We start from the raw sequence: 13,699 nt of genomic DNA on the forward strand, positions 1-13,699 counted from the left end.
GGAGTAAATGTCAGTGAAAACTGGAGAGAAATGAATAGTGCCGAGTCTCAAACTGGTGAAAAAAATCAGATGTATTAACAAAGGTAGGAGACATGGATAATGAAAAGGATTCTTGTGCAAATGAAGTCATGTAAATTAATTTCTGCTTTGTAACAGAATAGGAATTATTCCATATTTATTTAGTCACAAGTCTTTAGCATATTTACATTACTACTGCATAATTAAAAATGAAAGCAATTTTATACCATTTCCTAACAACTATCATATTATTAATTGTAAGTGAAATGCACAATAAATTTTAAGTACATTATAAACATGAATTATTTATGTCAGAAATGAAAGGGATTATGATCTAAATAAATGCATAATTATGAACTAGTATATATGCGGATATGTATACATGCACATATGACTGTATAAAAAGTAAAATTACTAATCTTCTCAGTTCCAGTATTTGAAGTATAACTAACTATGTAAGATTGTTAGGTAATTGTTTGCTTGTAGAAAGAAATTTGGAAAATATGTATAGGTGCCTAGCTGGCTTCATTTTGAAATATTTAATGGAAAATTTTGTTGCATAGAAGTTAAGATATTTTGCTTTTTATGTGAGTTAAAATTTTATAATTTTTCTTGTCAGAAAATAAATGATTAAAATTTAACGTGTGAATAGTCAAGATAATGAAAATGAATTTATATATTTTGAATACAGTACATGAGAATTCTACTTTGTTCAGCATCAACTATGAAGGATTGCAGTCCATTATGTATAAAGTATGAAGCAACTGGAGGAAGCACACCTGGGTTTTCTTGCAAAATGTAAGATTTTTGTGAAAAACTCTATAAACCACTTCATTAGTAAATCTGATGTTTACTTGACATTGTACATATGAGTTCATTTAATTAGTATGTAATGAATTCTCAAGAATCAGTTAGACATACATCAGAAGATTGTATTCACAAATATTTTGAATTATAGTGAAATTCTGAACAGTCTCTTGGAAACAATGAATGGTCTCCTACATTACATGTTATCAACTACATTAAGTGTAGAATTGCTAATGGGAAATTTAGGCAATACATTCATAGTTTTGGTGAATGTTATGTACTGGTTAAAGAGGAGAAAGATATGTTTCATAGATCAGATCTTGACTACTCTAGCAATATCTAGAGTTGCTTTGCTCTTTTCACTAACTGTAGGTTTATTTGTATCTGAACAATACCCAGACATGATAATAACTAGAAGAATTATGAGACAAATCTGTATTTTCTGGACAGTAACCAATCATTTCAGCATCTGGCTTGCTACAGGTCTCAGCATCTTCTATTTTCTCAAGATAGCCAGTTTTTCCAACTCTATTTTTCTTCATCTAAAGTGGAGAGTAAAAAAAATGGTTTCAGGGACACTGTTGGCATCTCTGCTATTCTTGTTTTTAAACATTTTAGTTGTAAACACACATATTGATCTCTGGATTGACAGAGTTGAAGCCAATGCATTCTTCAGAGTTATCTCAGCTAATTATTCTCAAGTTGCTAGGCACATTATTCACACCAACACTATGTTCACACTCATCCCCTTCACCGTGACCCTGACTGTGTTTCTCCTGCTCATCTTCTCCCTGTGGCAACATCTGAAGAACATGAAGTACAATGCCCAAGGGTCCAGAGATGTCAGCACTGCGGCCCACATAAAAGCCCTGCAAATGGTGGTCAGCTTCCTGTTACTGTATTCCTTTTATTTTCTCTCACTTCTTTTGCAGTTTTGTAACATTAAGTATAAGCAACAAAGCTCAGTTTCTCTTCTTTTCTGGTTTATTGGAGTTGCTTTCCCTTCTGGCCACTCATATGTCTTGATTCTGGGAATCACTAAGCTTAGACAGGCATTTGTTTCCATGGTGTGGTGGCTGAGGTGCAGGCTCAGTGCTGTGGAGCCCTCAGTTTTGTAAAACGTACATGATCTTTTGTATTTTAGAGAAACATTAGTTCTTAATAAATTATTTTTGTATAAATTTCAAACTTCTGTATTTCATTTGTAGCATTGTGAATTTTGCAAAATTTTGTGTAGATCAGGTACTGCCCAAACCATTAAAGCCTTGGCAGAAAATATGGAAATATTTATATTGTTTTTATAAGGATAGATATGAACATGCACTTAATAAACATATAAACACAAAATATTAGCAAAATTAATTTTTCTATCTATAATTTGACATTTTCAAATGATTTATGTTAAATGTAAAATACATGGGTGTATGTATTCATGTGGCAAGTATTCCACATGTTGTTAAAACTGTTGTAAGATTTCTGGGATTCTTTAGAAGTGACCCCTTTATATTACTAGATTTGTTTTATCAAATTTTTGTCTTCTAAAATTGTTAATTTATTTTTGTACTTATTGGAAAAAAATCTTGTTTTCATTTTTCTGTATGTCTTTCAGAGACAATTTTAAGGGGATTCATATGTTATAATATGTGGATATGTGTAATAAATAGCTACTTGGAGGAGGATATTATAGTACTTATACATGGCTCACTGACATTTGAAAATTTCAGCCTATTTTGAATATTGTATGAATAAGTTCTCTTATTGAAAGGAGGTTAAAGTTCTCAATTGGGAAACAGGAAAATTGTTCAGTGAGTAGTTGTTTGTTATTCAGTTGCTTAGGAAACATTAAGAAAAGGAAGTATGTATATATTCAATGCTGAGAGAAATGCTCTGCTTTGTAAAGTATCTGAAGTTGAATAAATTTTTAGAGATGGAACCTATGAATGTGAAATGCTAACAGTCAAAGATGAAGTTCAATAAAAGAAAAACTAGATAAGAGTCAATGTATAGCTTTCTTGATGAAAATAATTAAATAGATCAATAAAAGATAAAATGTAAATTGCATAACGATAACATTTCAAACACAGTTTAATCCACAGGGCAATAAAAGTGGAAGTGCACAGAACAATTTTCACTAAAAAGCATCTCAGAGAAATCTCACATTTTCAGCATCAAGATGGAAGCCTGTTTAGTTTCCTTCTACTATGCTGCCAAGGTACTGGCAAACCACAGAACACAGCATTCAATAGGTTTTTAAAACACTATTTTAAATAACTTTTACACAACACGTCTACCAAGATTCCTGTCTGTTAGTAGCTTTCACTTCATCAACACACTAGATTTACTGCCATACCTAGACAGTGGAATTCTAGCTCAGTGATCACAGCAATGATTTCTTGAATGGTGTTTTGTTCTCAGCCTTGAATTGGGGTGTGTGTGTGACTTTTTTACTTAATATAATGAAGGCATAAGATATTAATTACCATCAGATAATTGTAGAGCAGAGAAATTTCCCAAGGAGATACTATAAATAACAAGACACCTTAGAAAGAAAAAGCTCTTCTTCATGAATGCAATTTATCTGCTGAAACAAAATCCTGATGTTGAAGAACCATTCATGATATCACCTGAGGACTGAAGCTCACACATTCCTGCATTCGCAAGTTCTTCTTCTTTATCTTCTTCTTCTTCTTTTTCTTTTTTATTAAAAAAAGGTTTGCAACTTTAAAAATTTAAAGCTTTGCTGATTGACATTCACACTTCATGAACTCAGATTTCAAAGATGCTAGACAAAGGAAAATGCTTGCAAAACAATGAAAGAGAGTATGCCTTTATTTGCATGCTAATAAATGAGAATTCAGCTTTACCTCCAGGACAAACAGATGACGCCTGGGGCTGGGGTAAGGGTGTACACCGCATGGTTTGAGTTATTTTTGGATAGCAGTTTTTTTTTTCTATAAACTAGCATTGAACTAAGGGGTTGTCTTAGTTAATGTTGCATTCCTCCTTAACATGGTCCAAAGAAAGTAAAAGTCAGTAGATAATCATTCAGACTGAAACGTTTGTGTTTGTGTGTGTGTGTTTGTGTGTGTGTGTGTGCATGTAACAAAGATTATGAAAAAACGGGTAGTAAATTTGAAAGGTAGCAAGAAGTAAACGGGAGAGTTAAGATGGAGGAAAAGGGATGTAAAAATGATGCAAATACACTGAACTCTAGAAGATAAATGACAAAATGAACAGAAAAGAAAAAAGATTTGATTGTACACACAGAAACGGTATTTGTAGAGATTTTTGTGTGGAGATTATTATACATAAACCAGTTATACAGGCTTAGTTACTACTGAGCATGCTTTTCATTCAGTTATTGAGAGAATTTGGTTTTGGAAAATCTGCCAATGTCTTCATAGCATTGAAAATGGCTTGAGTATTACTGGGAGAAAAGACATCCCTGGTTATAGAATTCTTACTCCTTGAACTATCTTTAGAATTATGTCCTTAGGCAAAGATAACATAGTGCATTCAACTCTAGTTCACCTGGTTCAAATAATGAGCACGTGAAGAAAAGTGTCCTTAAAACCCATTGTGGAAGCGATCCTTGTACTGTCTGGTGTGCCTCAGCTTGTTTTGTTTGTTCAAGGTAGCTAAGATCTCTAATCTACATTTCCTTACCTAAAAAGGAGAGATAAGAATTTTCTCTGTTGATATATAGGGTTTTTGTTTTCTTTTCTTTGATCCTTTTATTTTAAGAACATGTTTTATGATTTCCTTGAAAATTTCATGCAATGTATTTTGAACATATTATCTCGGTCCTCCAACAGCTCCCATAACTGTCATCTCCACTTTCTCTACCTTCACACTCAAACTTCAGTTCTCTTCATTTCCAGTCATCCACATAGAGTCCTCTTTTTTTGTATGTTTTTTTCCTTGTAATATTTCTAAAAGTTTTTATTTTTATTTATTAAAAATTTCCACCTCCTCCCATTTTCCTCCCCTTGTCCCGTCCCCCTCCTCCTTCCTTTACAGTCTTAAGAGAAGTCAGGGTGCCCTGCCCTGTGGGAAGACCAAGGCCCTCCCCCATCCATGTAGGTCTAGGATGGTTTGCATCCAAACAGACTAGGCTCCCAAAAAGTCAGTACATGCAGTGGAATCAAAACCCAGTGCCATTATCATTGGCTTCTCAGTCAGTCCTCATTGTCAGACACATTCAGTGAGTCTGTTCTGATCACATGCTCATTCATTCTCAGTTCAGCTGGCCTTGGTGTGCTCCCATTAGATCAGCCCCACCTTCTCAGTGGTCCTGAGACACTTGCGGTCCTAACTTCCTTGCTCACGTTCTCTCTCCTTCTGCTCTTCATCTGGACCTTAGAGCTCAGTTAGTGCTCCAATGTGGGTCTCTGTCTCTATCTCCATCCATTGCCAGATGAAGGTTCTATGGTGATATGCAATATATTCATCAGTGTGGCTATGGGAGAAGGCCAGTTCAGGCACCCTCTCCTCTGCTGCCCAAGGACCTAGCTGGGGACATCCCCATGGACACCTGGGAACCCCTCTAGAGCCAAGTCTCTTGCTAACCATAAAATGCCTCCCTTAATTAAGATATCTTCTTCCCTGATCCCATATACACCTTTCCTCCATCTCAACCATCCCATTCCCCTAGCTCTCTCCAATCCTCCCCTTCTCCTTTCTCTCTCCCCATCTTCCCTCCTCCCACCCCATGCCCACCTCCGTGCTCCCAACTTTTGTCCAGTGATCTTGTCTACTTCCAATATCTAGGAAGATAAATATATATTTACTTTGGGTTCACCTTATTATTTAGCTTCTCCAGAGCCAGGAACTATAGGTTCAGTGTTTTGTAGGATACAAGATCAACTCCAAAAAATCAGTAGCCCTCTTATACAGAAAGAACAAAGAAGCAGAGAAGGAAATCAGAGAAACATCACCTTCTACAATAGCCTCAAATAGCATAAAGAATCTTGGGGTAACTCTAACCAAGGAAGTGAAAGATCTATTTGACAAGACTTTAAGTCTTTGAAGAAAGAAATTGAAGAGGATACCAGAAAATGGAAGGATCTCCCATGCTCTTTGATTGGGAGGATCAACATAGTAAAAGTGATACTTCTACCAAAAGCAATCTATAGATTCAATGCAATCCCCATGAAAACCCCAACAAAATTCTTCACAAACCTTAAGAGAACAATAATAAATTTTAAATGGAAAAACAATAAGCACAGGATAGCCAAACAATCCTATACAATAAAAGTACTTTTGGAGGCATTACCATACCTGACTTCAAACTCTATTACAGAGTTATAGTAATGAAAACAGTTTGGTACTGGCATAAAAACAGAGATGTTGACCAATGGAATCTAATTTAAAAGCTTTTTAAGTGTGCATATTGTATGCTCATAGAAGTGAAACAACAAAATCTAGACTACAATGAACATTTTCCCTGCCACTGTGCAGTCCCTGGATGATCACTTACAAAATTAGACCTAATGCTCCCATGTTCTGTTATAGTTCAAAATGGAGGAATATCATTGATGATACAAGATATTCACTAGAAAAAATTTCAAAACATAAGAAATTTGAGATCTCACACAGATTTATAATTAAAACAATCATGAACTGTGCCAATCAAAGAGTGACTGAATTTATCAACACATGAATTACACCTTTGCTGAATGCCCTGCACTGGGGATGGAAGGCTATGCTTTTTCTGTAGCTCTGTTTTTGCTGCTTTGTCTCTTGAATATAAGTTACTCCTTTTGCAAAGAAGTGCCAGGCATCAATTCAGTAGGAGTTAGGCTCCTTTCTAAAACTGTGTCAGAGACTTTCACAGCAATCTTGCTGCTATTAATACAGTTGAGGTTTTGAATCTGAATGAAGCAACTTGGCCTAGAAAGTTCAGCGTCTACAGCCATTCCAGTTGAACCTCAAATGTTTCTTGTCCAGAGTGGAAGGTGGAGAGGAGGGGCTCAGGGAAGCTCCTGTTCTGGTGTTACTGCCTCCCATGAATACAAGCTTTGTCACTTTCCCTAAAGGCCTTGAAGCTATTGTACTAGCATTTTCTCCACACTGCCCCACCCTCCATGTGTTTTGCATTACTCTTTGTCTTCTGCCTTTTTGCTATGGAAAGAGCCATCCCACGAGGACCTTTCTGTGTTCAGGTATGTTAAAGTTTCTGTTCTAGAAATTCTTCCACTTTCTTTGTTCACAATTACCAGTTATAATCCATCTTTCATATGCAATAGTCTGTGACTTTTTCTTCCATCTCAGCATTTTGTTAGTGTTATGTTGATACAGGGTCTCACTAACTGGCCCAGTTTCTTTCAGTGCTGAGCCACGTATACTGGTGTGCACCACTAGGCCAAGTTTACTATAGTTTTGATACATGTTTTTCTGTTTTCTTGCTTTAATATTTCTCTTTGTGTTATTGCTCCTTTGACTATCCATTAGGTCTTGAAGAATGTTATGAACCATTGCACCATTACCTTTCTTTTCTGGGGTGTATATTGCTCTATATGCCTTGATACCTACAGTGACACTACAGGAGCAAATGCCAGTGCAAACTGAAGGAAAATGAATAGAGCCTAGTGTTCATACTGGTGAAGGAATCAGATGCATTAACAAAGGTAAGAGGCATGCATAATGAAAAAGATTCTTGTTGTGCAAATGAATTCATGTAAACTTATTGTCTTTGTAACAGAATAGGAATTATTCCATATTTCTTTATATGTTTGAAGAAGATAGTCACAAGTCTTTAGAATATTTACATTACTATTGCATCAATTAAAAATGGAAGCAATTTTATACCATCTCCTAACAACTATCACATTACTAATTGTAAGTGAAATGCACAATAAATTTAAATAAACGATAAATCTGAATTATCTCACTCAGACATGAAAGGGATTATGATGTAAAATGCATATTTATGAACTAGCATATATTAGTATCTATGTATGTTTATGCATGCATATATAACCTTATAAAATGTAAAATTGTTAATCTCAGTCCCAGATATTTGAAGAGTAACTCAGTAGGTAAGATTACTAGGTAATTGTTTGCTTAGAGAAAAAATCTTTTGAAAATATGTATATGTGCCTACCTGGCTTCATTTTGAAATATTTAATGGAAATCTTATGTTACATAGAAGTTAAGATACTTTGCCTTTTATGTGAGTTAGGATTCTATCATTTTTACTTATCAGAGATTAAATGGTTACAATTTAATATGCAAACAGTCAAGAAATGCAAATAAATTTATTTATTTTGATGACATTGCATGAGAATTCTGCTTTCTTTAGCATCAACTATGGAGGACTCCAGTACATTGTGTATAGGGCATGAAGCATCTGGATGAAGCTCACCTGGGTTTTCTTGCAAAGTGTAAGATTTTTGTGAAGAAAACTACAAGCCACTTCTTTAGAAAAGCTTGATGTTTACTTGACATTGTACGTATGATTTCAGTAAATTAGTATGTTATAAATTCTCAAGAATCAGCTAGACATACATCAGAAGACTGTATTCACAAATATGAGTATAGTGTAATTCGCAACATCATCTTGGAAACAATGAATGGTGTCTTGTATTACCTATTATTAACTATTTTAAATGTGGAATTGCTAATGGGAAATTTAGGCAATGCATTCACAGTGCTAGTGAATGTTATGGACTGGGTAAAGAGGAGAAAAATATCTTTCATAGACCAGATCTTGACTACTCTGGCAATTTCCAGAATTGCTTTTCTCTTTTCACTAACTGCACATTTATTTGTATATAAATGGTATCCAGCCATAACAACTAAAAGAATTGTGAGACAAACTTGTATTTTCTGGACAGTAACCAATCATTTCAGTATCTGGCTTGCTACATGTCTCAGCATCTTCTATTTTCTCAAGATAGCCAATTTTTCAAACTCTATTTTTCTTCATCTGAAGTGGAGAGTTAAAAAAATGGTTTCAGGGACACTGTTGGCATCTCTGCTTCTCCTGTTTTTAAATGTTTTAGTCATAGACACACACATTGATGTCTTCATTTACAGAATTGAAGCAAATATATTCTTCAGTGTTATCTCAAGTAATTATTCTCAAGTTGCTAGGCTCGTTTTACTTACCAACACTATGTTCACACTCATCCCCTTCACGGTGACCCTTACTGTGTTTCTCTTGCTCATCTTCTCCCTATGGAGACATTTGAAGAGTATGCGGCACAACGCCAAAGGCTCTAGAGATGTCAGCAAGGCAGCCCACATAAAGGCTCTGCAAATGATTGTCACATTCCTTTTACTATACAGCATTTTTTTTCTGTCACTTCTTTCTCAGTTTTGTAACATTAAATATAAGCAGAGAAATTCAGTGTCTCTGCTTTTCTGGACTGTTGGAATTGCTTTCCCTTCTGGCCACTCTTGTGTCTTGATTCTGGGAAACACTAAACTTAGACAGGCATTTATTTCCATGATGTGGTGGCTGAGGTGCAGGCTCAGTGCTGTGGAGCCCTCAGTTTCCTAAAATGTACATCATCTTTTATATTTTATGAGAACATTAGTTCTTATTAAGTTATTTTTGTATAAATTTCAACCTTCTGTACTTCACTTGTAACATTTTGAATTTGTCAAAATTTTGTATAGTTTAGGTACTTCTTTAACTATTACTGCATTGTCAGAAAATATGGAAATATATATATATATATTATTTTATAAGGATAAATATAAATATGGTCTAAATAAGTATATGAACAAATAACATTAGCAAAATATAATTTTATATATAATTAATCACTTTGAAATTTTAAAATGTTTATGTTAATATGTAAAATACATGTTTTTATATATTCATGTAGCATGTGTCCAATAATGTTAAATCTGTTTTAAAATTCTGTGTATCTTTAGAAGGAATCCCTTCATATTACTAGGTTTGTTTTATCATTTTCCTCTTCTAACATTGTTTATTTATTTACCTATTTATTGGAAAAATGTTGAGCTTATTTTTGTATGTCTTCCAGAGACAGTTTGATAGGGATGAACTTGTTATAAAATGTAAACATTTGTAATAGGTAACCTCTTGGAGGAGGATGTTATAGTACTTAAAGATGGCTCATTGAAATTTAAAAATTTCAACCTGTATTTGAATATTGTATGAATAAATTTCATTTTTGGAAAGAGGTTAATGGACTGAATTGCTAAGCAGAAAAATTGTGTAGTGAATAGTTGCTTGTTATTCTGTTGCTTAGAAAACAATAAGAAAAGAAAGTATATATATATTCAGTGCTGAGAGAAATGTTCTGCTTTGTAAAATATCTGTAGTTGAATGAATTTTAGTGATGGAACCTATGAATATGAAATGCTATCAAAGTTGAAGTTCAATAAAACTAAAACTAGATAAGAATAAAAGTATGGATTCTTGGTGAAAATAGATAGAGTACATATCAAAGAAAGAGAAAATTTAAATTGCATAATGGTAACATTTCAAACACAATACAATCAACAGGGAGATAAAAATGGATGTACACAGAACAATTTTCACTAAAATAAAACAAATTTCAGAGAAATCTCACATTTTTAGTATGAAGATGGTAGCCTGTCCACTTTCCTTCTACTATGCTGCCATGGTACTGGGAAACCACAGAACACAGCACTCAGTATGCTTTTAAAGCATTATTTCAAATAACTCATATACAACACTTCTAGCAAGATTCCTGTCTATTAGGAGCTTTTACTTCATCAGGACACTAGATTTACTGCAATACCCAGACAGTGGAATTCTAGCTCAGTGATCATAACAATGATTTTTTTGAATGGTGTCTTGTTCTCAGCCTTGGATTGCTTTGTGTGTGTGTGTGCTTGTGTGTGCACTTTTTGACTGAATACAATGAAGCTACAAGACATTAATTACTATCAGATAATTGTAGAGAAGAGAAATTTCCCAAGGAGATCCTATAGACAATGAGACACCTTAGAAAGAAAAAAAAACCTCCTCTTCACGAATGCAATTTATCTGCTTAAACAAAATCCTGATGTTGAAGGACCATTCACAATATCACCTGAGGACTAAAACTCACCCATCCCTGTCTTCATCATCAATTTCTTTTTCTTCTGTTTTTAAATTTATTTATAAAAATTTCTACCTCCTTCCATCCTCCCATTTCCCTCCAAGTCCCTTCACTCTCCCTCCCCTCCCTCTCCAGTCCTAAGGGAAGTCAGGGTGCCCTGCCCTGTGGGAAGTCCAAGGCCCTCCCCCCTCCATCCAGGTCTAGGAAGGTATGCATCCAAACAGGCTAGGCTCTCAATAAGCCAGTACATGCAGGAGAATCAAAACTCAGTGTCACTATCATTGGCTACTCAGTCAGCCCTCATTGTCCTCCATGTTCAGAGTCCAGTTTGAGCACGTGCTCGTTCAGTCCCAGTGTAGCTGGGTTTGTTGTGCTCCCATTAGATCAGTCCCCTTGTTCTCAACAGAAGAAGTTCAAATGGCCAAAAGACACTTAAGGTCATGCTCAACCTCCTTGGAGATCAGGGAAATGCAAATCAAAACAACTTTGAGATACCATCTTACGCCTGTCAGAATGGCTAAAATCAAAAACCCCAATGATAGTCTATGTTGGAGAGGATGTGGAGTAAGGGGAACACTCATCTATTGTTGGTGGGAATGCAAACTTGTGCAACTACTTTGGAAATCAGTGTGGCGGTTTCTCAGGAAACTGGGAGTCAACCTACCTCAGGATCCAGCAGTACCACTCTTGGGAATATACCCAAGAGATGCCCAATGATACTACAAAAGCATTTGTTCAACTATGTTCATAGCAGCACTATTTGTAATAGCCAGAACCTGGAAACAACCTAGATGCCCCTCAATAGAAGAATGGATAAAGAAGGTGTGGTGCATATATACTTTAGAGTTCTATTCAGCGGTAAAACAATGACATCTTGAATTTTGCATGCAAATGGATGGAAATAGAAAACACTATCCTGAGATAATCCAGACCCAAAAGATGAATATGGTATGTATTTATTCATAAGTGGATTCTAGCCATAAACAAAGGACATTGAGCCTATAATTCATGATCCTAGAAAAGCTAAATAAGAAGGTGATCCCAAAGAAAAACATATATTTATTCTCCTGGATATTGGAAGTAGACAAGATCTCCAGGCAATAGTTGGGAGCATGAGGGTGTGGGTGGGATGGGAGGAAGGTAAGATGGAAAGAGAGAAGGGAGAAGGGGAGGATTGGAGAGAGCTTGGAGGAATGGGATGTTTGAGATGTAGGAAGGACAAATATGTTAGCAAAGAAGAAGATATCTTAATTAAGGGAGCCATTTTAGAGTTGGCAGGCACTTGGCTCTAGACGGTTCCCAGGTGTCATTCTTTTTTTTTAAAAAAAAAAAACAAACAAAACTTTGTAATTTTAAAACTTATAAAACTTGAATTTGAATGAGTTCAAATTTCACAGAAGCTAGGCAAAGGAAAATGCTTGCAAAACAGTGAAAGAGAGTATGCCTTCATTTGCATGCTAGTAAATGACAATTCAACTTTACCTCCAGGACCAGCAGTTGAAGTCTGGGGCTGGTGGTGACGTCATACAATGCATGGTTAGAGTTGTTGTGGGCTAGTAGCTTTTTTTCTATGGATTTAGCATTGAGCTAAGGGGTTGTCTTAGTTAATGCTGTGTTCCTCCTGAACATGGTCTTCAGAATGTAAAAGCCAGTAGAATATCATTCAGACTGAAAGATTTATTTGTGTGTGTGTGTGTATAACAAAAATTATGAAAAAAACAGGTCATGAATTTGAAAGAGAGCAAGAAGAAGGATATGAGAGATTTCCGAGGGAGCAAAAAGGACTTAGAAATGGTGCACATACACTAAACTCTCAAAGGTAAATGAAAAGACGAACAAAAAGGAAATAGGACTCCTTGTCCACCCAGAAACAGTATTGTTAGAATTTTGGTCAGCAGATTATTAACCATAACCAGTAACAAGGCTTAGTTAATACTGAGCTTGTTTTTCATCCAGTTAGTGTGAGAATATTTGGATTTGGAAAAATCTGCCAATGTCTTTATAACATTGAAAATGGCTTAGGTATTCCTGGGAGGAAAAGATGTCCCTGGTAATAGAATTCTTACTCCTTGAATTGTCTCCAGAATTGTTTCCTTTGGATAAAGTTAACCTAGTGCATTCAATCTGTGCTCAAATAACGAACACATGAAGAAGGGCGTCCTTAAAGCCCCTGGTGAAAGTAATCCTTGTACTGTCTGGTTTGCCAATAGCTTCAGCTTGTTTTGTTTGTCCATGGTGGCTAAGATCAAATCCTACATTTCCTTACCTCAGAAAGAGAAGTAAAAATTTACTCTTGTGGTATATACGGTTTTTGTTTTCTCTTTTCTTTGATTCTTTTATTTTAAGAACATTTTTATTAATTCTTTGAAAATTTCATGCACTGTGTTGTGAACATGTTATCTCAGTCCTCCATCTGCTCCCATAATTGTTGCCCACTCTCCTCTACCTTCACACCCAAAGTTTGAGTTCTCTTCATTGCTCTTCATCCACATGGAGTCCACTTTTTGTTGCTACACTATTATTGAGATGGGGCCTGCCCCAGTGTGTGGTTGACCCAGGACTCCACTGATTATTCTCTCACAGCTATCAAAGCCTGTGTTTTCTCAATTAGAGGTAGAGTTTTGTGTCTTCCTTCCTCTCTCTATGTTGGCGTTTTGTCTAGAATGAGCTTGTTCAGGTTTTATGGATGTTGTTACAATTGCTGCAAGTTCACTTGTCCAACTGTCCTGTTTAATCAGAAAAAGAAAGCCAACCATTTTTTTTTGCGGTTACCCACTCTTTCCATCTCTCACAGTCTTCCTAGTTCTATTCCTTGATAATCCCTGAGG

At 35.5% G+C, this 13,699-nt stretch overlaps 2 protein-coding genes across 2 annotated transcripts; both read left to right on the forward strand.

The window, feature by feature from the left end:
• The first annotated feature begins 1,004 nt into the window (after window positions 1–1,004).
• Window positions 1,005–1,943, forward strand: LOC142855750 (taste receptor type 2 member 140-like). The gene has a single exon (XM_075982162.1). It carries the CDS (start codon window positions 1,005–1,007, stop codon window positions 1,941–1,943), a length of 939 nt encoding a protein of 312 aa, XP_075838277.1.
• Window positions 1,944–8,449: 6,506 nt separating this feature from the next.
• On the forward strand, window positions 8,450–9,331 carry LOC142855751 (taste receptor type 2 member 140-like). The gene has a single exon (XM_075982163.1). It carries the CDS (start codon window positions 8,450–8,452, stop codon window positions 9,329–9,331), a length of 882 nt encoding a protein of 293 aa, XP_075838278.1.
• The last annotated feature ends 4,368 nt before the right edge of the window (window positions 9,332–13,699 follow it).

This window comes from Microtus pennsylvanicus, chromosome 8 (genome assembly GCF_037038515.1).
Source record: "Microtus pennsylvanicus isolate mMicPen1 chromosome 8, mMicPen1.hap1, whole genome shotgun sequence".
In the NCBI taxonomy this organism is placed as follows: Eukaryota; Metazoa; Chordata; class Mammalia; order Rodentia; family Cricetidae; genus Microtus; species Microtus pennsylvanicus.

What these genes read in the sequence shown, in the direction of transcription:
- LOC142855751 (XM_075982163.1), top strand. Translation starts at nt 8,450, where the DNA reads ATGGGAAATTTAGGCAATGCATTCACAGTGCTAGTGAATGTTATGGAC.
- LOC142855750 (XM_075982162.1), top strand. Translation starts at nt 1,005, where the DNA reads ATGAATGGTCTCCTACATTACATGTTATCAACTACATTAAGTGTAGAA.